Source organism: Thalassophryne amazonica, chromosome 12 (genome assembly GCF_902500255.1).
Source record: "Thalassophryne amazonica chromosome 12, fThaAma1.1, whole genome shotgun sequence".
In the NCBI taxonomy this organism is placed as follows: Eukaryota; Metazoa; Chordata; class Actinopteri; order Batrachoidiformes; family Batrachoididae; genus Thalassophryne; species Thalassophryne amazonica.
In genome coordinates this window covers 23,338,950-23,366,879 of record NC_047114.1, presented here as the reverse complement: position 1 = coordinate 23,366,879, position 27,930 = coordinate 23,338,950, and the positions used below count along the sequence as shown (strand labels likewise).

Genomic DNA, 27,930 nt, shown 5'->3' with positions numbered 1-27,930 from the left:
GGCAACTGTTGTGATTTGGCGCTATATAAATAAAATTGCTTTGATTTGATTTGATCAGAGCTATTGACTGCACACATTACTATAACGTTGCCATCACATGAACGATGAATCTGTTTTTGTTAATAGGAAACATTTTCATTCCATCAGTGTTCAAATCATATGTATTGTGCAAATGCGCATCAGGTTGGAGGCTGCATGGTGCATGGATGGCTGCTTGGTAGTTAAATAGTTTATGTAATTGTTCCTAACGATAACCAGCGTGGGCACATTTAGGAATGTACGCATTCAAATGTTTTTTTATTATTTATATTTTTTCTTTTTCTAAAAAAGAGAGCTTCTTAATAGGCCCCCGACTGTGTTCAGTATTTGTCAATAAAAGCGTGTGTAATGTTGTGAATGTCACACACTGTCAGCCGCCGCACACCTAATATGTTTTTACTTGAGTGTGTGTGTGCACAAGCTCTGACTTCAGCATATACACACATTACGTTTTCACTTTACACTACAGCAAGATGTATAGAAAAATGGGACCAAAACACAGCTTTCATTGTTTTTGCACACAAAAAAATTCATTAAGTTTTACATATGACAACACCGAGACAATGGCTAAGTAATCAAACACACTCCACTCCACAATTATGGTACTGGCAATTAACACAACCAAACTATTTAAATTTACATATTGACATGGAAAGGGAGGAGCTTCAGTGCGCTCAATTCAACATTAATTGGATGTACAAACCAAACATGCATGGATACATGCCTACGCACACTTTGATACATCTGAATATGTTTGTTTTTATGCCAGTTTATGGGTTTTTGGCGTGTTATGGTGTAAAACAGCAGAATGGTGACAAAGGTCAGTTTCAGTTTGTACAAAGGGTCAAAAGTTAAAGTTCTCTAATTTTGGTAAAAGTGATGCAAAGTATTGTAGAGTTAATATTTTTTTAAAAAGGAATAGTTTGCACCATGTGTCATGCTTAGTTATCATGTTACAGGGTAACATATGTGACATGTCATAGAATCCAATGGATGTTGATCTTGTTTGACCTTTACTTTGGAGACCAAGCATTCAACACACTCAGAACTATTCCATTTATTAATCCTATTCACACAGCCAATAATTTGCACCACTTTTTTTTTTTTTACCAAAATTGGAGCAATTTAATTTTTGACCCTATATGAACTGAAAATGACCTTTATCACCATTCTTGCTGTTTTACCCCATAACTCCATATATTCAGTCACAGATAGTCCAAACTAACCTTTGTGGAATCTTTGTGACCAGACAAATAATGCGGGATAGTTTTCAATATGATTGGAGCATTTTTAAGTTTTGACCCCTGTGTAATTCAATTGACCCCTTCCTGGCTGCCTATTGAAAATTTAGGTGGCTAATGTAAGAGTAATGTCTAAGGAGTATTTGTGGCAAATTTGGTTCTTGTTTCACCATTTTAAAGATTCCGCTGTAAATATTCTCTTATCTACTTCACTATATATAACAGGTATAATTCAACAATTTTCATACATGGATGTGAGGGGCAGAGGTGTAAAATTCCGGCTTCAGAAAGTAAAAACCCTCCCATGTGGTGTTTCTACCTGTGCACCTAAAACAGGTGATCTCAATAATTAGCTCATCCACCTGTTTGAAGAGCTGAACTAATTACAATCAGCTGGTTAATTAGGAAGATGGAACGAATATGTGGCTGGACTTTTACTTTGGGAAGACGGAGTTTTACACTTCTGGTGAGGGGACAGAATAACACGTGTCCCTTCGATAGCTCAGTTAGTAGAACGGAGGACTGTAGGGATGATAAAACTGAAATCTTTAGGTCGCTGGTTCAAATCCGCCTCGAAGGAATCTTTTTAATTTGACAACATTTCTCTTTGTATGATTCCTTTGTGGTGAAGCTGTTCAATTCGGCTAGTTTTCATATATGTGAATAAGAGTAAAATTGCTTTTGACAGACACTAGAGGGCAGTTTAGTCAGTAGATGTCAGTACCATATTGTAAATACACCAGTGTTAAGCACATAAAAATAATAAATATTAGTATTGTTGTTGTTATTGACATACTTTGAGAACAACAAAATCATGTTATGATCATATGACTTGTGACAGGGAGCGGTTGGAGCCAGTTTATTTGCAGTACGTTGCTGCCATCTACTGGATAAACACTAATCTACCCTCTGGTGTAACGCTTGCTTTTAAAAAGCAATCACACTGTGCCTTCAGTTTTAATATTTGCCACACACGGGGTTTTTTAGGCTTTCTCTCAGTTCCTGTTAGTTTCATCAGCTCCTGTCGATGTTTTTTTTTTTTTTTTTTTTAGTTGCATTAAATGTGTGCGGGGGGTCGCCAGTTGCTCCTCTAGTAGTAGTTTGACCCACACTCCTGTCCACTTGGTGGCAGTAATGAATCAACGGGTTGACAACTATTACAAACTCTTACAGAAGAAGAAGAAATAGGCTGCAGGCCCTGTTGCAGAGAGGTAAGTCGACAATTAATGGTTGCTAATAATCTGTTTAAGATTGTGGAAATTGCTAAACGGCGACATAAACATATAAGATTTATGTTGTAGAAATCACAATTACGGTATCCTGTTGTCGCAGTGTTTATCCTAATGTGTGTTTATACCCGTGTTTTTTTCTGAAGTGAATGTAGGCTAATGTAGCACGAGCTTCGTCCCCTTTTGGGCTTTAAAAAAGTATCGTTTATCAGCTGTAGGAAGTAGGGCTGTCACGATACCAGAAATTTATTAAATGTACCAGGGTTAGTGAAATTGGGTCCTGGTCATTAGTGCACTCGGCATTCTGCGTGAAAATTGTGCCAAATCAACATGCAGATCTACCTTGGATCTACTGTGGCGACCCTGAATGAAAACAAGGGAGCAGCCGAAGGTACTTAACAGTAGGCACTTGGACATCAGCCGCGTCAGCCAGCAACTTAGCCTCGCGTGATGACGTCATCAAATTTTCAAGATCGCGGTTCGTATCGTTCGCAAAATGCGGATTGGAGAGGCTGGTTCTGCATGAATTCTACTAGAAATGCCGCTATTTTGATGTAGGAGACCTGCGAATTCTTACGCACTTTGTCTGGTAAAAATCCATTCAGATTTCTGAAATGTGCCTGATTTCCAAATCGAACGTGGAGTTCCCATGTTAAATTCACCACCTGCGTGACTTCCTTGGTGATTAAATACCTTTGCTTAGTCTAGTTTATGTAATAAACATCATTTTAGCGAAGTATCATATGAATCTGTGCCTCCGCACTAATATTTTGGATCCCCGCCGGTAGCCATGGTAGCGACCTCCCGCTGAAAATATGTTGTCGTCTACTCGCTATGCCCGGAAAATAATTGTTCTATACATGAACATCTGCACATTTTTCAGCCGATAAATGCTTCAGATAAGTTTATCGATATCTTAAAATGTTATTTTCGTGAGGATTTTATTTCAGTTTTGCTTCATTATGAAGGATTGATTGGGGATTTATTTTGTTGAGCATATTTTGGGCAGGCTGGCTCGCTGGTTTATGGTTACTGCTTTCTGATTGGTCGAGCGGAACTATGACGTATTGAAGTGATACCCTCTGATTCTTCTTCTTCTTGGTTGTTGGCAAGCTAGGCACGGTCAGTGCTTTGCTGCTCCCCTCAGGTCGTAAGACACAGAACACCTATTAAGTGTCAATGAGATATAATGAGATATAATCTACCTTTCCTTTCAGCCAGAAATTCCTATTATTTGACACAATTTTTTCCTCTATTGTAATGTAAATAAGCTTAGAAAATAGGGCACGAAAATGACCCCTTCAAATCTCAATATCTCTGGTGTTATTTATCCGATTTTGACAAATGAGCTGTCATTTTGTTGCATTTTTGGTGCCCTTTCTTCTGATTGCAAGCAGAAGGCCATTTAAACAACTTTGAAAGAATGTCCAAGTGCCTATTAACAGTACTAGTGAAATTACACAGTTCTCGATACCAGGGTGAAATAAATAAGATCCACGAATTCGAACATCCGGGCACCGTGTGATTTTTGGAAGTGACTATTGACCTGGCATCCGAGCATGCGCCTTCAGACAGTTTTATTCGCCTGGTGGTCGCACCCCTATCGTACACTGACCACTGGTTGCTGATGAGGCACAAGTCATCACCAAAAGTGTAAACTTGCGGACTGCTAGCGATACGCTGGGGAATTTGGATGTCATGACAAATAATTGAGGTGCAATATGCCTGTATCCATTAGGTTTTATTCTGTCAAAAGTCATTGAAAAATTTCATGCAGGGACCCAGCCCACCAACCTTTTAAAATATGTTTAAAATGGTGAAATTTTACAAGTTGAGGAGCAAACTCAGAAAGCCACATTCCATTGTCATTTCAGCAAAATGTCAAGACCCTAAACAATTAACATTTCCTGGCCTAGTAACATTCACAGTCATTAGCCCAAAATCGGGGAGTGATCAAAGTTGTCTTTGGCCCTACCACTTTTTGGGTGAATAGACTATTTTCACCTTATTCAACTAAAGTTCAGGCAAATACACATCTTGCCATGCCTTGCGTACTCAGACCCCGGGCGAATAAGTAAGTAAGTAGCATAGAATAGACTCGGCCATGGGATTTTAGCGATGTAAACAAACTGCCGCCAGATTGCTTCTGGGTGAAACATTGCAGTCATAGCAGACAAAGCCTGCATGAGGTCATCCATTGGTTCTCTATAGTGGGTGTGCACATGATGTAGTCAAACCCAGAAGCCAGCATTATACTGGCATGCTGGATAGTAAACAAAGTGATGGCAGCTGTGTTTGCTTGTCCATAACCTGCGTTGTCAGTTGTCACAAGGTTTCCAACGGGACAGTCCACATTGTGAGAACAGGAATCAATTAGTTAATGATCATTAAAGCTGCACCAGTCAGATCTCGTAATGTGGACAATGGGACAGTCTACATCAGGGGTGCCCATGTTTGGTCCTTGAGATCTACCTTCCTGACACTCTTAGTTGTCTCCCTGTTCCATCACACCTGAATGCAATTAAAGACTTGGGCTTTTAATGAGCCTTTCATTGGATTCAGGTGTGTTGGAGCAGGGAGACAACTAAGTGTCAGGAAGGTAATCTCGAGGACCAAACTTGGGCACCCCTGGTCTACATCACCCTGCTCAGTGCAGCTTGTTGTTAACACCCAAGTCTTTCATCGCCAACTGTAAATGGTAATCAAAACATTCCAGTCCTATCTTTCTGAACTCTAACGCATCAAACTCCATTGTGTCAATGTTTACAATGTGCTTGAGCGATAACAGGTGAAGTTGCTCATAAACTTGAAGTCTCTTAAATATAACCCCAATTCCAGTGAAGTTGGGACATTGTGTGAAATGTAAATAACAGAATACCAATGATTTGCAAATCCTCTTCAAACTATATTCAATTGAATACACCACAGACAGTGTATTTAATGTTCAAACCGATAGACTTTTCTATTTTTGTGCAAATATTTGCTAATTTTGAAATGGATGCCTGCAGCACATTTCAACAAAGCTGGGACAGGAGCAACAGCAGACTGGGAAAATTGATGAATGCTCAAAGAACACCTGTTTGGAACATTCCACAGGTGAACAGGTTAATTGGAAACAGGTGAGTGTCATGATTGGATATAAAAGGAGCATTCCCAAAAGGCTCAGTCGTTCCCAAGCAAAGATGGGGTGAGGATCACCACTTTGTGAACAACTGCGTGAAAACATAGTCCAACAGTTGAACAATATTTGTCAATGTTCAATTGCAAGGAATTTAGGGATTCCATCATTTACAGTCCATAATATAATCAGAAGATTCAGAGAATCTGGAGAAGTTTCTACACGTAAGCGGCAAGGCCGAAAACCATCATTGAATGCCCATGACCTTTGATCCCTCAGGCGGCACTGCATTAAAAACCGACATAATTGTGTAAAGGATCTTGCCGCGTGGGCTCAGGAACACTTCAGAAAACCATTGTCAGTTAACACAGTTCGTCGCTACATCTACAAGTGCAAGTTTAAACTCTACCATGCAAAGCGAAAGCCATACATCAACAACATCTAGAAACACTACCGCCTTCTCTGGGCCCCAGCTCATTTGAAATGGACAGACGCAAAGTGGAAAAGTGTGCTGTGGTCTGAGTGAACATTTCAAATTGTTTTTGGAAATCATGGCCCGTTGTGTTCTCCGGATAAGAGGAAAAAAGACCATCCAGATTGTTACCAGCGCAAAGTTCAAAAGCCAGGATCTGTGATGGTATGGGGGTGTGTTAGTGCCCATGGTATGGGCAACTTACACATCTGTGATGACACCATCACCATCAATGCTGAAAGGTACATCCAGGTTTTGGAGCAACACATGCTGCCATCCAAGCAACATCTTTTTCAGGGACGTCTCTGTTTATTTCAGCAAGACAATGCAAAGCCACATTCTGCATGTGTTACAACAGCATGGCTTTGTAGTAAGAGTGTGGTTACTAGACTGGCCTGCCTGCAGTCCAGACCTGTCGCCAATTGAGAATGTGTGGCCCATTATGAAGTGGAAAATATGACCACAGAGACCCCGGACTGTTGAACTGAAGTCGTAGATCAATCAAGAATGCGAAAGAATTCCACCTACAAAGCTTCAATAATTAGTGTCCTCAGTTCCCAAACGCTTAGTGTTGTTAGAAGGAAAGTTGATGTAACACAGTGGTAAACATACCCTTGTCCCAGCTTTTTTGGAATGTGTTGCAGGGATCCATTTCAAGCAAATATTTGCACAAAAACAAAGTTTATCAGTTTGAACAATATCTTGTCTTTGTGGTGCATTCAATTAGGTTGATGAGGATTTGCAAATCATTGTATTCTTTTTATTTACGTTTTACGCAACGTTCCAACTTCATTGGAATTGGGGTTGTAGATGAGAGATCCTCATTATCTCACAGGAATATATCATTATCTGGGAACTAGTTTTTGTGCAGGAATTCATCAAGCACGTTGGCTGCGGGCACGTACTAACACAGAATCTACAAAATCTTTATAGTAGTTCGGCCAAACTGAGAGTGTCCAGTTTTAGCTTGCCATAAGCTAAGCTAGTGGCGGATCAGGTATCAAACAGTTTTAGACTCAAACAGAAAAACCCTGTCATGAATCAGATAGCTTTGATGCTATTTTAAGGCTGTCAGAGCTCTGGTTTTATGAACAATTGTTAAAGCCAAACCAGCATTTTGTGAACGAGCGCCGGTAAACACACAATCTCCCACATTTGTGACAAAACGGTGACAATCATTAAAGCAAACTACTTTGGTATGAAAAGTATTTAACATGTATTTTACCTGCATGTCTCACTAAGCAGGAGGAACAACATAATCTAACCCCTGCACTGTGGATGATGGAATCCCTCAATTCCTTGCAATTAAACATTGAGAAACATTGTTCTTAACTGTTGGGCTATTTTTTTTCACACAGTTGTTCACAAAGTGGTGATCCTCGCCCCATCTTTGCTTGGCGATGCTCCTTTTATACCCAATCATGACACTCACCTGTTTCCAATTAACCTGTTCACCTGTGGAATGTTCCAAACAGATGTTCTTTGAGCATTCATCAACTTTCCCAATCTTTTGTTGCCCCATCCCAGCTTTTTTGAAATGTGTTGCAGGCAGGCATCCATTTCAAAATGAGCAGGTATTTGCACAAAAACAAAGTTTTCCAGTTTGAACATTAAATAGCTTGTCTTTGTGGTGTATTCAATTGAATATAGGTTGAAGAGGATTTGTAAATCATTGTATTCTGTTTTTATTTACATTTTACACAACGTCCCAACTTCATTGGAATTGGGGTTGGAATAATTTATTAATTTAGTCCACTCAGCACATTCTTCAGGATCTTATAATTCTGTTGGAAAAGTAGCAGTGCAAATGCGATATCTGGGTTCCACTCCTGTGATGAGCAAATACATTGTCCCCGCTTTGCATCTTACACAGCTCATTAATGGAACAATGTGGACCTGACATGCTGTTTTAACACTGCTTAAAGCTGCTAATTTAACTTTAAGGGCAAAAGATAAATATATCACACACTCTGGTAATGCGGCTTCTATGATTTATTAAAGTGGGTGCGATGGTTTTGTGCACGTGGTAACACAGTGCGTGATGTGGTTACAGCTGCTGTGAAAAAAAAAAAAAAAAACATGCCACCCACAGGATTCAAACCTGCACTTTCCAAAAGCTCTGATTGCCAGCCAGAAACTCTACCACTAAGCTACCATCGCTGTCTTGTAAAAGGTGCGGGAAAATGCCTGATATCAAGAAGGACATGGACGTATTTAAGAAAAAATAAAACTAAACACCGTATAAAAACACCACATTTTATTGAATCCCTCTTATCAAGCAGACAATACAAATATGATCCATCTGTTCCTCTGTAGATGACCCATGGTCACAGACATACAGTCATGAAATGACATGAATGATGAAGCAGTGTGCTCTTATGTCCACATCTACTGGCGGTGTGTCCAGCCGGCCCCCGCGCGCATGTCCTGCCCGACAGGCATGTCTTGTAGACGACGCGCCGCAGGACAGACACCGCGTCATGTGGAACAGAGCTTACGCGGGTGATGTGACTTTCAGATCGCCCACTGCGTGTTATGATAGTCTGTTTCTCCTGAGGTAGCTTGTCAATGTGAGCGCCATGCGCACGCTCACTGCAGCCCATTGCAACAGTGATATATGTTTTTATGTATGTTCACATGGGGACAGCAAGCAGAAATGCACATCACTGTGGACAGTTGTTAGTGCATGACTGTCCAAACACAGTACGTGTTCCCCAGCCGTGATGTCCAGAACCACAGCCGCTCCTGTCAGTGGCCACACCTCCTGTCAGTTCAGCGCACACACCACCGTGTCACTGTCTGTTTGCAAACCCACACTTCTGGGTGCAAATTTCACATCCTGCTCGACAGTGATCGTCTGCTGACTGTTGCCTTGTTAACAGTGCGAATGGCCACACATTTTTGTAAGTGCCAAGTGAGCGGTGTTAGATGTTCGTGTGTGTCAGCTGGAGTTTGGCCGACACCTGCCGTGAGAGGGTTCGGTGGGCTCTCACAGGGTACATTGTCTTTCAGCCGCTGGTGTGCGCAAATAGTTGTAGCAACAGGTGTACAAGGAGTTGGAGACAGCTATGATTTTACGTTTTGCATATGATTCCTGCTTCATGCGCACTTCATGCACAATTTGACCACATTCATACTATGTGTGAAATGGCCTAAGATTGTCGTCACTCACTTTCAAAGACTCACTCACTTTTATTGTGAGTCTGAGTCTAGTTGCCAACAGCACCGCTATACTAAAGATTTCTGGGGAGAACCCTGGATATTTATTTAATTAAGCATAAACTGTAATTATATCAACATGTATCCTTCAGGTGGGCACCACCTGAAGGATACATGTTGTAAGTGCCAATGACCCAAAACAACAGGCAGCGCTTTCACTCGGGGTCCTGTCCGACCTTGTGTTTTGAAGTCATAAGACAAAAATGAAAATCTTTTAGTACCATTGCTGGGTTGACTGTGCTGAATTGTTTAGTGAAATTAATCTAAAATGTTTGTGTTTAATTGACACACTATATGGGTGATTCTTTAACTACGGGCACTATTGGCCTTGTAAATGTAATTTCCACCACACCATTGCCGTACAATATAAAGCGCCTTGGGGCAACTGTTGATTTGGCGCTATATACATGTGCTCTGATGTCACTGTTTATCTCCATAGAAACTACCCAAACAATCTTTCATACAAACTGTTTAAAGGGACATTACAGTGTTGTGGTGGAAATCACGGCAACAGTGTGGGACAACTACATTTTGTTTAAAAAAATCACAACAGTTGTATGACATTGAATACCCCAATTATGTTTTGATTATTTTACTGATATTTTATTCAGAGATATTTTAAAACATTAGAAAAAAAACGTTTCTTTACCATTCATTTTATCATTGAAGATCAAAAGTCTGGGTGTGGGACAAGCACAAAACGGCAATATTTGCATATAATGCTGAAAAAAGGTGAAAAAGTCATCATAGACTACTAGAACAAATTTGTTAACACACTTTCATTGTAAAGATAACTATAAAAGTGTGAAATTTCCCCTTTTTTCTGTTTTTCATACAATATGATCAAAGGCCATAATAAGTGCCTGTAGTCTAAGAATCACCCATATACATGTTACAAATGTGCAATAAACTGATTTGAAAGAAAAACAAATGTACAGAAAGGACAATTTAAATGTGGGAGATTCTAGACTTTTTTACACATTTCCTGTGCATAATTTTCAGTTTGAAAAGTTTGAATTCCCAAGTCACAATATCACCAGGCTGGGGGCATTCACTTCAAAGTGTGAAAATCTCACCTTGTCCTTGTGTTTCAGATTTTGACACCTCTTTATATTGCCCCCCCCCCCCCCCCCCCCAAAAAAAAAAACAACCAAACAAACAAAAAAACCTAAAGATTCAGCTTTCCTCCCTGAGTCAGCAGATGCATTTCTGGAAAAATGAATGACTGCATTTCTCGGCGTGTTGTGTATATTTTAGGAAAAGCAGAGAGATTACTGACAGTTAAACAAACACTGCTTCATCTGAAAATGAAGTTTCTGGGCTTTCATTCACAATTGAAGGTGAAAAAAGTCAGAATACATTATTTTCAGGAGATGAGGGATTTTCTGCCGTGTCACAATTGTGAGTGAACCTTTGTGAGGAGCTCCACGATGCCAGCTGGCAATTGTGCACGTGGGGACTTCTTTGGTGGAGTATGGACTTTAGAAATCACAAGTGAGTGCCCTGTTCATTTTTTTTTGTGTGTGTGTGTGTGTGTTCTTCTTAGTGGAGCTGGTATGCTTTATTTATATTTTACTTTAAAAGTCTGTCTTGGAGTGAGACTTTTCTGTAACAGCGCAGCATGCACCGTGTCGTGCACCGTACATGCGCACCTCTCTGCTGTTTTTCAGGTTATCTGTCAGACAGCCTGCTGTCTGATCACACATGTATTTCTTAGATTTTTCAGTTATATCCATGACAACACTTAGCATGCACAAATCTGAACATTGTTCTTAGCGTCTGATCAGATAGATCTCACAGCAGACGGCGTCGATCATGTCGGCTGTGCACCCTCCATATGCTCAGCTCTGGCATGCCTCCTCCCCAGACGGCTCAGCGGTCGCTGCGTCCCGCTTTGGTTGTGGTCCGCGCCAAGATGAAACAAAAAAATGCAGAGATCATCCTCTGATCATCAGGCTTCATGTAGCGCTTGCTTTTTGTCATGGTTTGTGTTATTTGGATGTAAACAGGATAAAATAAAGAAATGAAGTTGGGTATGTGAAATTTCCTCACAAAAATGGGTTTGTCAGATTCCCACCAAGTCTCACGCAGAAACATCACGAGATGATGCCACTCAGTATAGTGGTGCTAGATGGCAGTATAACGGCGCTGCGTCCTTATTCATTCAGTCATTGTCTGGGGAGAACCCTGATATCTCTTGTGAAATGAGGAGAGCACACATAAGTGTGAACAGATTTTTGGCTCCAACAACTTGGACCCAACTTCATCATTTTCAGATGGCCCGAATAGGATCTTTAGGTAAGGTGTAAAATTTCTTCTCTGGGTTCTGCTTTTTGTTTGTGGAACAGGGAATAATACACTAAGTCATTGGCATCCTGAAGATTCCTGATTTCATAAGATTTCACCACTGAGTAAAAGTAAACGGTAAACCTCCCGCTACTGCACTGCTCAGCGCCTTGTTTTACCCAAAGGCAATATTGTGTCATTTGTTTACAATCTGCAATGTTTTTGTGACTATGCCTACAATGATTTTTAATTTGTACAGAGTGAAGTTTTATGAGATGCCATCATTTGTGAAAATCAAACAAACTTAAAATTAACAAAATATTGAAGGCAGTCTGGTACAACATTTTACTCGAGTAAAAAAAAAAAAAGCCAAAACAAAAACCCAAAACCACAGCGTATTGCTGAGTTAATTCATCCAACATGCTCAAGTGTCTGACGCAGCTCTCTGTTGCTCACAGATTAAAGCTACTGTATGCAAATTTTTGATAAAAGGCAAGAAGATAAAAATTACAAATCTGAATTATTATTCTATTTTGCATTGATATCTGAGAAGGCCCATCATGTGGAGAAAATGGCACATTAGCCCACACCCCCTTTGAATAGCAGTCACTGATTTAGGATTTTTTTTCTCCCACATTTCTATTGCATTCTTGAATATTTTTGAGAATTAAGTTATATCTCTTAGAAAGGATGTGCTTGCATTTTTTTATTGGTGCTATTTTCTGAGGCAGTGTATCATCCTGCAAAATTTGTGGTGACAGGGGAGGCCTACCCTCCGTCAATGTTTGGATGCACTTTGGATTCTGTAATGTCCTGAGTAAGAACTGGCTTCATATGACCAACTCGACATGCAAATTGTGCAAAATGAAGGTGAAGCATTTCGGAAACAAAACAAATGCTCTGGTGTCTTTTGCATGCCATCGCCCTGAGTTGAAAGAAGCTGAATAATTGCAGCGGTAACACCAGGAGCCAACCAGAGCACACTGCATCACTTTCACAAACTTCCAGCCAATTCTGAACGTGCAGAAAGAATAACTAGATCCATGGTCTTTCATTTCAAAAGACCTGCACTCCAACAGCATCATGTAAAATGAATACCTTTAGTCATAGGTTTGCCTTTGCTTTCATGGCATCAGTTGCCATATCACCTTTCTTAGCAAAGTGCAGTACATTTGAGTAGATCCTCAAATTTGCAGCTCTATGTACTGAATTGATTTTTGAATCAAATTGTGAGAGATTGAAAGATTCACACCCCTGCTGTTGTTGTCAGTTTCAGGAATGTGACACTGCCACAACTGAAAAAAAAAAACTTCTGGAAGAAAGCGGCATTGTTGCAGTGGAAAACACTAGGAGTTGCTGAGTCTTGCAGCAAAAGCTGTACAAGTTTATCCAGTTTTGAGTGTGACGATGAAGACTTGGAGAGGAAGCCGCGGGAGGTGACTACAGCGGACAGCACTGTTTGCCATCTCAACAGGAGAGCTTTGGTGTGATCACGGGACTCGAAACGGTTACCACAACTTTGTATTGGCAGTAAGTAAGATTAATTTAAATAACAATGCAGATAAAAATCACAAAGTGTGTGTTAAGTCTGGACTTTGAAAGTCTCTACAGAATCTGACTGTTGTATTGATGCAGGGAGATCATTCCACATAACAGGGGCATGATAAGAGAAAGCTCTGTGACCCGCATACTTCTTATTCACCATAGGAACCAAAGTAGTCCCTGCCATTCTGAGAATGCAAAGCCTGGCCGTACGTAGGGTTTTAATTAGGTTAGCTAAGTAGGGAGGTGCTAGTCTGTGAATAATTTTATAGGTTAGTAACAGAACCTTAAAAGCTGATCTTACAGGGACAGGAAGCCAGTGAAGGGATGCCAAAATGGGTGTAATGTGGTCAAACCTTCTGCTCCTGTCAAAAGTCTGGCAGCAGCATTTTGAACCAATTTGAGACCCCTAATGCTGGACTGTAGTAAACCAGAAAATAGAACATTGCAGTAGTGCAATCTAGAAGAAACAAATGCTTGAATCAGGGTCTTAGCATCAGCCATAGATAGGATGGTAAATGGATGGCATTTATATATGCTTTCCATCTTCAGCACGATGCTCAAAGCACTTGACAAAGCCTCACATCACCTCGATGTGAGGGTGCTGCCATACAACGTACTCACTACACACCAGGAGCAACTAGGGGATTAAGGACCTTGCCTAAGGGCCCTTAGTGATTTTTTTTTTTTTTTTTTTTTTTAGTCAGGCTGGGATTTGAATAGAGGATTCTCTGGTCTCAAGCCCAACACTCTAACAACTAGACCATCACCTCCCCCAAATGATGGGACAAATCTTCACTTTGTTTGCAGGTGGAAGAAAGCAGCCCTCGTAATATCTCTAATGTGGAGGTCAAAGGACAACATAGGATGAAAAATGATCCCAAGGTTCCTCACTTTGTCAGTGTGATTTATGACACACAAGCCTAGGCTAAATGTTAGCAGGTCAAATTGATGCAATGTCTCACTGGACCAAGAACCATCACTTCAGTTTTGTCAGAGTTTAAAAGTAGGAAATTGCTGGACACCCAGCTTTTCACTGATGCAAGGCAATCTTCTAAGTAACTGCTAATCTCACCAAAATAAGGCAACCATAATAATGCGTCTCCTACGTTGGCATGGGGATTGTCACATGATGATGATCAGCCAATCAAAGGCATTCAGTCTCTCCTACAGTGTTGCCTAAAGATAGACCTAGAGCAGTTATATAGTGTTGAAGAAGTGGATGGGTGTACAATCATGGGTGAACAAAGTGAAGAGGGCTGGGTTGAAGACACAGCCCTGTGGTACTCCAGTGTTCAGTGGTGAGAGTGGATGAGTGCAGTTTCCCACTCTGAGGCCTTGTGGTCTGTTGGTCAGAACGTCTAGAATCCGTGAGCAGTGTGTGGTGGTTAATCCCAGGTTGTTGACCAGTTTGTGGGGTATTATTTTATTGAAGCTGGATCTGAATTTGACATATCCTGGTATATTTGTTGAGATGCTCCAGATGGAACAGGGTGATGTGAAGTGCAATAGACCATTGTTACGTTGTTTGGCACATCCACACTGAGTACTCTGCAAGTTGCTTATTTACAGTTGTGCTGAAATGTTTACATACCCTGACAGAATTCTTGTTTGTGGCCATTCTTCAGAGAATATTAATGATAGCGCAAAACCTCTTTTTTCACTCATGGTTCGTGTTTGGGTGAGGTCATGTGTTTACTTTTTAAATCATGACGACAACAGAAACTACCCAAATGCCCTGATCAAAGGTTTACATACCCCCAGTTCTTAATACCGTATATTGCCCCCTTTAACATCAATGACAGCTTGGAGTCTTTTGTTTTAGTTGTAGATGAGGCTCACTGATGGTAAAGCTGCCACTGAATATGTCTTGGACTTTATTTACATCAATTATAATAAATACAAACAGTTTGGCACTCTATGGTAAATCTGCATGGAGTAGACACCCAGACAACTCAGAAGTTATAGGCTTATGTGGCTATGATTGGAGACATTGTGCACACTGCAAGCTTTGCATTTTGCATCGCCACTCTTCGTTTCATAGTGAAGTAGAACAGAGAAGGCTATTCTTTCACCAAACCAGATCAGATCTAGGCTTGCATCTTAGATGTACAACCCCTGGCAAAAATGATGGAATCACCGGCCTTGGAGGATGTTCATTCAGTTGTTTAATTTTGTAGAAAAAAAGCAGATCAGATATGACACAAAACTAAAGTCATTTCAAATGGCAACTTTCTGGCTATAAGAAATCAGGAAAAAAAAAATTGTGGCAGTCAGTAACGGTTACTTTTTTAGACCAAGCAGAGGGAAAAAAATATGGACTCACTCAATTCTGAGGAAAAAATTATGCAATCACCCTGTAAATTTTCATCCCCAAAACTAACACCTGCATCAAATCAGATCTGCTCGTTAGTCTGCATCTAAAAAGGAGTGATCACACCTTGAATAGCTGTTGCACCAAGTGGACTGACATGAATCATGGCTCCAACACGAGAGATGTCAATTGAAACAAAGGAGAGGATTATCAAACTCTTAAAAGAGGGTAAATCATCACACAATGTTGCAAAAGATGTTGTTCAGTCAGCTGTGTCTAAACTCTGGACCAAATACAAACAACATGGGAAGGTTGTTAAAGGCAAACATACTGGTAGACCAAGGAAGACATCAAAGCGTCAAGACAGAAACTTAAAACATATGTCTCAAAATCAAAAATGCACAACAAACAAATGAGGAACGAATGGGAGGAAACTGGAGTCAACGTCTGTGACCGAACTGTAAGAAACCGCCTAAAGGAAATGGGATTTACATACAGAAAAGCTAAAAGAAAACCATCATTAACACCTAAACAGAAAAAACAAGGTTACAATGGGCTAAGGAAAAGCAATCGTGGACTGTGGATGACTGGATGAAAGTCATATTCAGCGATGAATCTCGAATCTGCATTGGGCAAGGTGATGATGCTGGAACTTTTGTTTGGTGCCTTTCCAATGAGATTTATAAAGATGACTGCCTGAAGAGAACATGTAAATTTCCACAGTCATTGATGATATGGGGCTGCATGTCAGGTAAAGGCACTGAGGAGTTTACATTGATATTTTGGACACTTTTCTTATCCCATCAATTGAAAGGATGATAATGCATCTTGCCATAGAGCAAAAACTGTGAAAACATTCCTTGCAAATAGTCCGGATCTTAATCCAATTGAAAATCTTTGGAAGTTGAAGAAAATGGTCCCTGACAAGGCTCCAACCTGCAAAGCTGATCTGGCAACAGCAATCAGAGAAAGTTGGAGCCAGATTGATGAAGAGTACTCTTTGTCACTCATTAAGTCCATGCCTCAGAGACTGCAAGCTGTTATAAAAGCCAGAGGTGGTGCAACAAAATACTAGTGATGTGTTGGCGCATTCTTTTGTTTTTCATGATTCCGTAATTTTTCCTCAGAATTGAGTGATTCCATATTTTTTTTTTCCCTCTGCTTGGTCTAAAAAAGTAACCGTGACTGCCACAATTTTTTTTTCCTGATTTCTTATAGTGTTTCTTAAAGCCAGAAAGTTGCCATTTGAAATGACTTTAGTTTTGTGTCATGTCTGTGATCTGCTTTTTTTTCTACAAAATTAAACAACTGAATGAACATCCTCCGAGGCCGGTGATTCCATAATTTTTGCCAGGGGTTGTACTTCCTAGCAATTTGTAGCTAAACTTTCAGGTGTCTTTAAGAAAATCCTCCTCTATCCCACTGTAACAGGAAGCTGTATAACTGGTTTACATTTCGAGGGTCAGGCATTATAGGGTTAATTCCCTTTTTCCGTTCTCTCTGGCCATTGGTGTAAGCCAGTTTGTCTCCAGACCTGCAGGTAGGTTGCATCTCGTGCCCTGAGCAGGGACTGCACATTTCTATCAAGCTCTGGCTTTTGGTTTGGGTAGAACTTGATGGTTATGCTGGTAAGCGCAATGTCAGTACAGAAGGCGATGTAATCCAGCACTGATGAGGGGTATTCCTCTAGGTCTGTTTTCTTTAAACACCTCCCAGTCTTTTTTTTTTTTTCTCCAAACATTCCTGCAGACAAGAGGTGGATTCTTCACTCCAGGTTTGAATAGTTGTAACATCTGGACGTGTTCTGCAGATTAGAAGTCTGTAGGGTGTGATTATTTTGAGTAAATTATGGTCAGAGACTCCAAGGTTGTGGGGATGGAACAGCTTTATAAGCTTCAGAAACATTTGTGTAGACCTGGTCCAGAATATTACTGTCTCTGGTAGGAAAGTTCACATTTTTGTGTAGTTTGGGTGTTTCAGATTTTCAGTCGGCTTGATTGAAGTCCTCAGCTATAATCCCAGCTCTGTCTGGGTGTGCATTCAGCTGGCTGTTTATAATGTCCTGCAGCTCCTCCAGAGACACTCTCTCCCTTATTTTACTTACCACACGTTTGAGGACAAGGAAGTTAAAATCTTAGCCAGAGAGAAGAAATGGTTTGAGAGAGGTGTCAAGGAAGCATTCTTTGTAAAACAGTTGAAACCCAGCCTTAACCGGGGGGGGCGGGTCTCAGACACGCTTTGTCCCCTGTTTACAATGGGGTACTCAGGTCTAAGCAGTTTCAGTCTTTTGATCATGGTAATGAGTCATTCACGTCATCACGAGAGTCGTCAAGGGAGCCATCAGGGGAGGCTTCCATCCCATCATTAGGAGAGTGCACAATCGGTGCTAATTAGAGCTATTGTTTAGTCACTAGCCTATAGCAGTCAGCCTCTCGGTAGGAGGGGTCTGGTTAGGTTAAAAACTCCAGCTTTTGTTGGCTTCTGGTTTATTCTCTCTACAAGAGTCAAGACAGACGTCAGACTACCAGAGCAAGAATTTTAGCTGAGGAAGCTTCTGTGATTTGAAGCGAAACGTCTTCACGTCAAGCAACCCAGTCCAGTCGAAGATTCAAGCTTCTCTACTATGGAAACCACCTGGACAACTGAGAGCCTACACAGAAACTTAAGTCTGGTGAATTTAATGGGAGAAGTGCTTAATTTAGTCATGTGACTTTTACATGACCGAATTATGTCGGCGACTCCAGAGGGTTAAAATAGTTTGTTACACCCTTCAGAAGAAAGTTTTAATCTACCAAGATGGAGCCTGTGACCAAGGCACTGACTGCAGCCTTTTCCAGTCATTCAGAGTCACTGAGGAAGATACAATGAAGTCATCAACAAGCATTATCACGTAGTGTTCAGATAGTAGTAGTGCTATGTGACTAAAAAGATTAATCCAGGTTTTGAGTATATTTCTTATTGTTACATGGGAAACAAGGTACCAGTAGATTCTCACAAATCCAACAAGACCAAGCATTCATGATATGCACACTCTTAAGGCTATGAAATGGGGCTATTAGTAAAGAAAAGTAGAAAAGGGGGTGTTCACAATAATAGTAGCATCTGCTGTTGACGCTACAAACTCAAAACTATTATGTTCAAACTCTTTTTTTAGGAATCCTGTGAATCACTAAACTAGTATTTAGTTATATAACCACAGTTTTTCATGATTTCTTCACATCTGAGAGGCATGGAATCAACCAGCTTGTGGCACCTTTCAGCTGTTATTCCACTCCAAGATTCTTTAACAACATTCCACAATTCATTGACATTTCTTGGTTTTGCTTCAGAAACAGCTTTTTTTATGTCACCCCACAAGTTCTTAATTGGATTTAGGTCTGGGGATTGGGCAGGCCACTCCAAAACATTAATCTTGTTGGTTTGGAACCAAGATTTTGCTTGTTTACTAGGTGCTTGGGTCATTGTCTTGTTGAAACACCCATTTCAAGGACATGACCTCTTCAAGTATTTTGACATATCCAAACTGATCCATGATACCTGGTATGCAATATATAGGCCCAACACCATAGTAGGAGAAACATGCCCATATCATGATGCTTGCACCACCATGCTTCACTGTGAACTTTTAAGTTTTAAGATTAGGCTTAAAAACTTTCCTTTTTGCTAAAGCTTATAGTTAGGGCTGGATCAGGTGACCCTGAACCATCCCTTAGTTATGCTGCTATAGACTTAGACTGCTGGGGGGTTCCCATGATGCAATGAGTGTTTCTTTCTTTCTTTCTCTTTTTGCTCTGTATGCACCACTCTGCATTTAATCATTAATGATTGATCTCTGCTCCCCTCCACAGCATGTCTTTTTCCCGGTTCTCTCCCTCAGCCCCAACCAGTCCCAGCAGAAGACTGCCCCTCCCTGAGCCTGGTTCTGCTGGAGGTTTCTTCCTGTTAAAAGGGAGTTTTTTCCTTCCACTGTCGCCAAGTGCTTGCTCACAGGGGGTCGTTTTGACCGTTGGGGTTTTTACGTAATTATTGTATGGCTTGCCTTACAATATAAAGCGCCTTGGGCAACTGTTTGTTGTGATTTGGCGCTATATAAATAAATTGATTGATTGATTGATTGAACTGTGGCTTGAATTCAGAGTTTGGGGGTCGTCTCACAAACTGTCTGCGGGTCCTGGACCCAAAAAAGAACAATTTTACTCTCGTCAGTCCACAAAATATTCCTCCATTTCTCTAGTAGGTCAGTTGATGTGTTCTTTGGCAAATTGTAACCTCTTCTGCACGTCTTTTATTTAACAGAGAGGACTTTGCGGGGATTCTTGCAAATAAATTAGCTTCACACAGGCGTCTTCTAACTGTCACAGCACTTACAGGTAACTCCAGACTGTCTTTGATCATCCTGGAGCTGATCAATGGGTGGGCCTTTGACATTCTGGTTATTCTTCTATCCATTTTGATGGTTGTTTTCCGTTTTCTTCCATGCTTCTGTTTTTTTTTTTTTTTTTGTCCATTTTAAAGCATTGGAGATCATTGGAGATGAACAGCCTATAATTTTTTGCACCTGCATATAAGTTTTTCCCCTCTCCAATCACTTTTAATCAAACTGCGCATTTCTTCTGAACAATGTCTTGAAGTCCCATTTTCCTCAGGCTGTCAAAGAAAAAAGCATGTCAACAGGTGCTGGGCGTCATCCTTAAATAGGGGACACCTGATTCACACCTGTTTGTTCCACAAAATTGACGAACTCACTGACTGAAAGCCACACTATTATTGTGAACACCCCCTTTTCTACTTTTTTTTTTTTTTTTTTTACTAATAGCCCAAATTCATAGCCTTAAGAGTGTGCATATCATGAATGCTTGGTCTTGTTGGATTTGTGAGAATCTACTGAATCTACTGGTACCTTGCTTCCATGTAACAATAAGAAATATACTCAAAACCTGGATTAATCTTTTTAGTCACATAGCACTACTATTATTCTGAACACTACTGTAAATCTCTACTGGCCAAATTAATATAATTTCTATCATCAACTGTGCATACTTTGCACCCCTAGTTTCAATAATGATCCCATCCCATCTACTCAAAGTGATTATCAGTGAAATCACCTGGTTTAGTCAGTGGCCGCAAAGAAAACCTGCACCCTCTTGGCCTTTTCTGGAATGTCTTTGGACACCACTGAGTTATAGACTTAGGTGGCTGTGATTGGAGTAATTGTGTGTGGGGTTGTTTGGAGGTGGTGGTGTGAGTGATATGTTGCACAGCAGTCTCATTGCTGGAAGGTCTTTTGGTAACTGTGTATAGCTAACCATTTTATGACTTCTTGGTGGACTTTCATCAGCAACCAGATGTGATGGTCTAGTGGTTAAGGTGTTGGGCTTGAGACCAGAAGATCCTGGGTTCTGACTGGAAAATCACTAAGGGCCCTTGGGCAAGGTCTTTAATCCCCTATTGCTCCCGGTGTGTAGTGAGCGCCTTGTATGGCAGCACCCTGACATCGGGGTGAATGTGAGGCATAATTGTAAAGCGCTTTGAGCGTCTGATGCAGATGGAAAAGCGCTATATAAATGCAGTCCATTTAACCAAAGGGAGGAACATCTGCACCTCATCATTTAAATGTGGTGTGTTTTTGTGGGTAGCCATTTACTCTATAAAGCCAATGATCTGTAAAATAGTATAGCTACAAGGATTGGAAGGAGACTATGGCGGTTGATTGTTTTTAAGAATGTCCCTTCTCGTGATGAGGAAGTGATGATGGTTCTCTGTGACCAATCAGTCCTCGGCAGTTACCTCTTAGTATTGCCTGAGCTTGTTTAGAACCACGACGGAGGTGGTACCAAAAATAGTACTTGATACCAGGTCCCAGGTTTGCCCATTGAAAACCAAAAAGTATAGACAGGTAGAGCCAAGGCGGTAAAGAGGTAGTGGAAAAAACATTACTTTCATCATGTCACTCTCACCACTCTGCGTTACCTGTATTGTGGTGAATGTTTATTTTTTATTAATTTAATTACTTACTTACAGACATGTTGCAGCTGTTGGTGAATGAAGAAGTTCTCTCTGAACAAGAGGAGCTGAATTTGAGTGTTGACCATAAGGACAATCAAGAGGAACCGCAGAAACTCTGGACAAGTCAGGAGGGACAGTATTTTCATATGCTGGAGGAAGTTAACACTAAATTACCTTTCACTGTTGTACCTGTGAAAAAAGAAAATGAAGAAAAACTGAAGGCATTCAGGATTTATCAATCACAAGTTGAAGAGAGCACAGAGGTAAACCCTCTGGCCAGCAGTTGTGTGAACAGAACAGTAGCTGCAGAAGTGGATGGTGATTACTACGGAGGACCAGGACAAGCCAGCAGCCCACTTAGTTTTTTACAATTAAAAACTCGCTGGAGTTCAGATAATTCTGAAACAGAGACTGATGATGGCTATGAAGGGAACCAGACCAGTGAAGCTGGTTCAGGTTTAAATTGTCTGAGAAACAATGATACCTCTGTTAGTGATGGCATGTGTAACATTGCTATGAAACAGTTTAATTGCTCTCAGTGTGGAAAAGTATTTGGTCAGATACACTATTCAAAGCAACACAACATAATTCAAGCAAGTGAGAAAGTCTTTAGCTGTCCAGAGTGTGACAACTGGACAAAGGGCAATGTGAACATGCACATAATTAACACAAAAGAAAAAAACATTTGGCTGTTTGAGTGTGGTAAAAGATTTGGAGGAAAAAAAACAAGCTGAATAGACACATGAGAAGTCATACAGGAGAGAAACCATTTGGCTGTTCTGAGTGCGGTGAAAGATTTGGACAAAAAATACATCTAAATACACACATGAGAATTCATACAGGAGAGAAACCTTTTGGCTGTTCTGAATGTGGTAAAACATTTAGAGAAAAAAACAAGCTGAAAAGACACATGAGAAGTCATACAGGAGAAAAGCCATTTTGGTGTTCCGAATGTGGTAAAAGATTTCGAGAAAAAACACACCTGAAAAAACATATGAGAATTCATACAGGAGATAAGCCATTTGACTGCACTGTATGTGGCAAAGTATTTGGAGAAAAAGGCCGTTTGAACACACACATGAGAATTCATACAGGAGAGAAACCATTTAGCTGTTCAGAGTGCGGTAAAGGATTTGGAGAAAAAAGCCGTCTCAACACACACATGAGAATTCATACAGGAGAGAAACCATTTGGCTGTTCTGAGTGTGATAAAAGATTGGACAAAAATATCATCTCAACTCACACATGAGAATTCATACAGGAGTGAAACTCCTGGTCTGTTCTGAGTGTGGTAAAACATTTGGAGAAAAATGCCATCTGAACAGACACATGAGAGTTCATGTGGGAAAGGTGGGACAATCCCAAAGTCGAGACCAGCCTGACTAACCTCATCAGCCACAAATTTCAGGAGCCTATAACCAAGAGGAGTTTGTCAGCAGGCACTCAGCTGAAGCCTTCAGCCACACTGACATCCAAGCTAGGTTGGACTCCGAAGTGGCCAAGCTCAAGGACTACGATCCTGGCTCTTCTGATTCCTCCCCGAGTATCAGTCAGCCCTCACTTCAGTCAGTGCCGTGTTCAATGAAATGGAGAGCAATCTAGACTACCCAGCCAAGCTGCCCATAGTTGGAGATATCGTGGCAAAAGACAACTGGTCACCTGTTCTATCCACTGGTCATATTAGCGACTACACCCCCAAACAACTCACCATTGCCACCGCCACCAAGACGGGTCTCCCCCCAAGGACACCACAACCAACTCCCCGGGACACCCCCCCGCCAAACCCCCCAGCATCCAGAGGACGGAAGACAGAACCCATCCAATCGCCATGGGAGGGAGCTGCATCTTCAGGAACTCCCTCTTCCAGAGCATGATGTGCAGGCTTGACAATCAGCTTCAAGATTATCTTGAAAACTTCTTTGAGGCCGTGGATGTGGTTGAGCTGATCCTGCATGATGATGTGACTGATGCGCAGGTTGCCACAATCAAAAGGGTATTACTGGTTGTGGGGAAGAAGGGGTAGGGATAAATAAGCTGATGCTTCACCCTACCCCTTTTCGGACATGTTGGGTACACAGTAGGAACTTTTTTGTTGTCTTTACTGATCTATCTTGTAATTGTTGTTGTATCAAATGTTTGAAATAAACAGTTTTCATTCATTCATTCATTCATTCATCAAGGAGAGCATAGCTGACCTATCAAACTCGCTTCAGGCACACAAGACTCAAACAACCCAGGTATTGTCGGAACTCAGGATGAGTCAGGTAGTCACCACTAGGAATCTATCCTGGGTAGTCAGTTACGATTGTGAGATACGTCCCTGCTCTGGAGTAGGCGCTTCTCAGTGACCCTGCATCCACTGGGCGGGGCTCAAAACTGACTTGTTATTAACTCATGCTGGAAAAGACGACAACGATCAATAAGTGCAAAGCCAGACTCGTGAACCTTGCCCTTTCTTAACTCTTGATGTACTCTGCGAGAAGCAGTCTGCTACTCTTGCACAGCAATGCTAGCAATGTATAATTTGTCAAATAGGTGAAATAGTTTTTCATTTGTGCTCAGAATTTACATTGCACCTGAAACTGTTGCAGAATTATTAGTTGACTGTATACATAGCTGCATGAGTTCAGTGGCTCTTGGCTGCAAGGCCATTCCTATGTGGAAAGTTGGTTGAATTACAGCGGTGGAAATGAACCTGCTGTTTTTAGACATCAATCAGACAGCAGGGAGAACTCACAACTGAAAGCAGAGCGACAGAGGCTTTGTTACAGATTGGAAATAAATGAAATCAGTCTTTGGGAAGGGGGAGGGGTGTTGAGGGGATTGGAACCTCCCAAAGGTGGGATCAAATACGGGAAATGTCTTGCTGATTGCTGAATGCTGCTGCATGTGGAATTAGAAGATTTCCCATGGTTAAAATAAAAATTGTGAATTAAAAAGGATGAGAAGAGAGTCAGTATTTAGCGTTTCAGATTTCCTTAGAATACAGGAAAAAGGCTATAAATTTTTTTGAAACTTTTCACACCTTTAGCACACACAAACAAGTCCCCCCCCCCCCCCCCCCCCCCCCCCAAAAAAAAAACCTGAATCTAGATCCACCCCTGGTAATAGTGCCCCATGTTGAGATTTTTCATTATTTCAGTTGCACCCTGGGAAACTGTCCCAGAGCAGTTCCATGTTGACTGAACCACAGCTCCGGCTTGTTAGTCGCAGACAGTCTGAGTTGAATTCAGAGAAACCTCTTCTTTTTGGGTTTCCTGCATATACTCCTGTTGGATTAGTACCAACACTGTGCACGCTTACGGGAAGTATGAGAAGATTATGGATTTCATTTGTTTCCAAATGCAGAAAATCCATGCTTGGGATGAGTCTTCAGCAAAAGACTGGAGATAGGTAGGCTGGAGATGAGATGGTCTAATTAGCTTTCAGCTTAAACTTCAAGGTCACTCGAGTCAAACATTTTCAGTAAAATTCCACTTGACACGTGTACTGGAGTGTAACTTTGTTTGCGACTTGTTTATTTCACTGTATGTTTTGCAGTATTTTTGTCTTCACATTGATTTCAAGGCAAAGCAACAATTTTCTGGCTTAACCACATTACAAACTGCTTTGAAAAATCATTCCTGACAGTGTAGCCCCACTTGTGTAACTGTTTATATGCGTTTGGGTGATTCTTAGACTACGGGCACTTATGTCCTTTGATCATATTGTATGAAAAACAGAAAAAAGGGGAAATTTCACACTTTTATAGTTATCTTTACAATGAAAGTGTGTTAACAAATTTGTTCTAGTAGTCTATGATGACTTTTTCACCTTTTTTCAGCATCTTTATATGCAAATATTGCCGTTTTGTGCTTGTCCCACACCCAGACTTTTGATCTGCAATGATAAAAATGAATGGTAAAGAAAACGTTTTTTCTAATGTTTTAAAATATCTCTGAATAAAATATCAGTAAAATAATCCAAACATAATTGGGGTATTCAATGTCATACAACTGTTGTGATTTTTTTAAACAAAATGTAGTTGTCCCACACTATTGCCGTGATTTCCACCACAACACTGTAATGTCCCTTTAAACAGTTTGTATGAAAGATTGTTTGGGTAGTTTCTATGGAGATAAACACTGACATCAGAGCACATGTATATAGCACCAAATCACAACAAACAGTTGCCCCAAGGCGTTTTATATTGTAAGGCAATGGTGTGGTGGAAGTTACATTTACAAGGCCAATAGTGCCCGTAGTTAAAGAATCACCCGTTTATGCTTTCTGTTTATCTATTGCTGTTTGCCAGCAAGTCTCAGTTATTGTTGTTTGTGTGTTGGAAACGGCTGCTGGAGATGTCAGTCTCGGCAGAGCTTCTGCAGCTGCTTAGCATCCATCACAGGCCACACTGGCGTGTTCTGTGTCTGTCTGTACGCTGTGACGGATCAGCAGGACGGCGCTTGAAGCCAACAGGTCTCTCTGTCTTCGACAGAAATGAGGGAATGACCTCAGCTGGACCGACTGTTGTTGCACCTGTGTTTGAACTGGTATGGTGAAGCATTGTGTTAACAAATCACTCAGACTCACGAGAAGCCGGCTCTGGTCACCCTGAAGCACAATACAGGTCACACACACACAAACCAGACCTCTATTATGTTTCTTCAATTTCTGCATCTTAGAGGTCATGTTTTTCACAACGTATGTTGGAATGGTAACTGATTACTCAAAAACTAGTGAAAGTAGATCAAAACTGTGAAGATATTTCACATTTCAAAGACTAACATATAATACAAATAATGAATGTTTATGAGTTCAATGGTACGAATATTTCATGAGGGGAAAGCTGGAAGGTACTGCTCAATGAGGCAAAGCCTCGTTGAACGGTACCTTCCAGCTTTCACCGAATTAAATATTCATTCCATTGAAAGAATGTAAAAACACTCATTTGTTTTATATAACGACTAAAATAGATCCTTGTCATTTGATAATATATTAATTTATAAACAATAGAAAAGGGACTTACATTTTGGTGTGCATCACTGGTGGATTGGAGTTCCTACTGGACACGAGCTCAAGTGTCCTCGCTTCCACTGTGAAGTTGTTTGCCAGGAGAGATCTTGGTATGAGGATGTTTTAAAGAAAACAAACCCCAGCTAAAAACTCCATAAAGTGCCTAGGCACCAGGGCATGTGAAAGAAAGCAATGGGGCAACTTCTCCCAGTGCTGCATCTCTCCTGTGGCAGCATTGAGCTGGGTCATCCACCGGATAGTTCTGATCCTAGATCCCAGCAACATCACCATCAAAGGGCCAAAAGAATCCAGTGAATCTACATCATTGTAAATTGGTCCACTGGGGAGAAGAAAAAGATCTTTCACTGCTTCGCTTAATCTAACATGAGAAGTGGGGCAGGAGATCAAAGGCAGTATTTGAGGAGAGGATAGGTCATCATCTTGAAGAGAGCCTCGGATACAATGTCAGTAATGTTAAGGGTGCAACTTTAGACCACATGTCTGGGGCCCACTGCACTCTATTAGATGGAAATTCAAGACAAATGAAAAATGAAAGGTGGGTTAGGAGTTCCAACTGGACACTTGCCTCGCATGTCCTTGGTCCCACTGTGAAGAGGGTTTGCCGGGAGAGATCTCAGTATGAGGATGTTTCAATGAAAAGGAACCCCAGCTAAAAACTTCACAAGGCAAATATGAAAAAAACTAAAAATGGTAAATTGTACTGGCCGGATGTCTCCCAGGATAAAAACGTCCCCAAATCACATCTCAGCACCAGAGTGTGTGAGCAGAGCAATGGTGCAACTTCTCCCAGTGTTGCAGGGAATGATCTCTCCTGCGGCAGCACTCGGCTAGATAATGCACCAGATCAACATAGATCTGATCCTGGACTCCAGCAGCAAAGGCCTCAAAGTGCCAAAAGAAATCTATGAAACTATGCCACTGTAAATTGGACAATTACTCAATGTATAAGAAGTGGGGCAGGAGGAAAAAGGCAGTATTTGAGGAGCAGATAAAAGAAGAGGATTTACCAACAGAAAAGAAAGAAGCCACCACAACTGCAAAACTACAATTGATTGCCTCTCGAATTACAAAATATGACAGCAGAAGAAATACCAAGTATAAAGGAAGAAACTCAAAAAGAAGCGAGAAAAGATCGCTGGAGGAAGGGAAACCGCTTGAGTTTGAAAAGAGTCAGTGGAAGAGAGAGGAAGAGCAGGTACTGCTGTGGGCAACAGAATATACCAAAGTAAAATACACCAACCAGAAAGGAACCATTTAGCTCTGATGTACAAATGGGACTTGACAACTCAGGCCTTTTTGAGATGGCTACAAGAAGTGGCTTCTGGTAGTTGCAAAAGGTAGCACAGCTATATATGTAGATGAACTAGTCCGTATATTAATTTATTAATATCACCAGAAATATATTTTGTAAGTTGCCATGAAATGCATGTTTTAATAACTGCAAGATT

General features: G+C 40.9%; 1 protein-coding gene and 1 long non-coding RNA gene across 2 annotated transcripts; both read left to right on the top strand.

Annotated features, from left to right (window-relative positions):
• Nucleotides 1-2,454: 2,454 nt before the first annotated feature.
• On the top strand, nt 2,455-22,102 carry LOC117521452. Its single transcript, XR_004563944.1, has 3 exons — nt 2,455-2,491; nt 12,875-13,138; nt 21,482-22,102. It is a non-coding gene; the product is annotated as an uncharacterized LOC117521452 (long non-coding RNA).
• A 100-nt stretch (nt 22,103-22,202) lies between these two features.
• On the top strand, nt 22,203-27,930 carry LOC117521175 (gastrula zinc finger protein XlCGF49.1-like; the record flags this gene model as incomplete). Its single annotated transcript, XM_034182525.1, is given in 3 exon segments — nt 22,203-22,677; nt 22,680-22,816; nt 27,730-27,930. Coding segments are annotated over 3 exon segments (693 nt in total), but the record flags the coding sequence as incomplete, so codon positions are not given.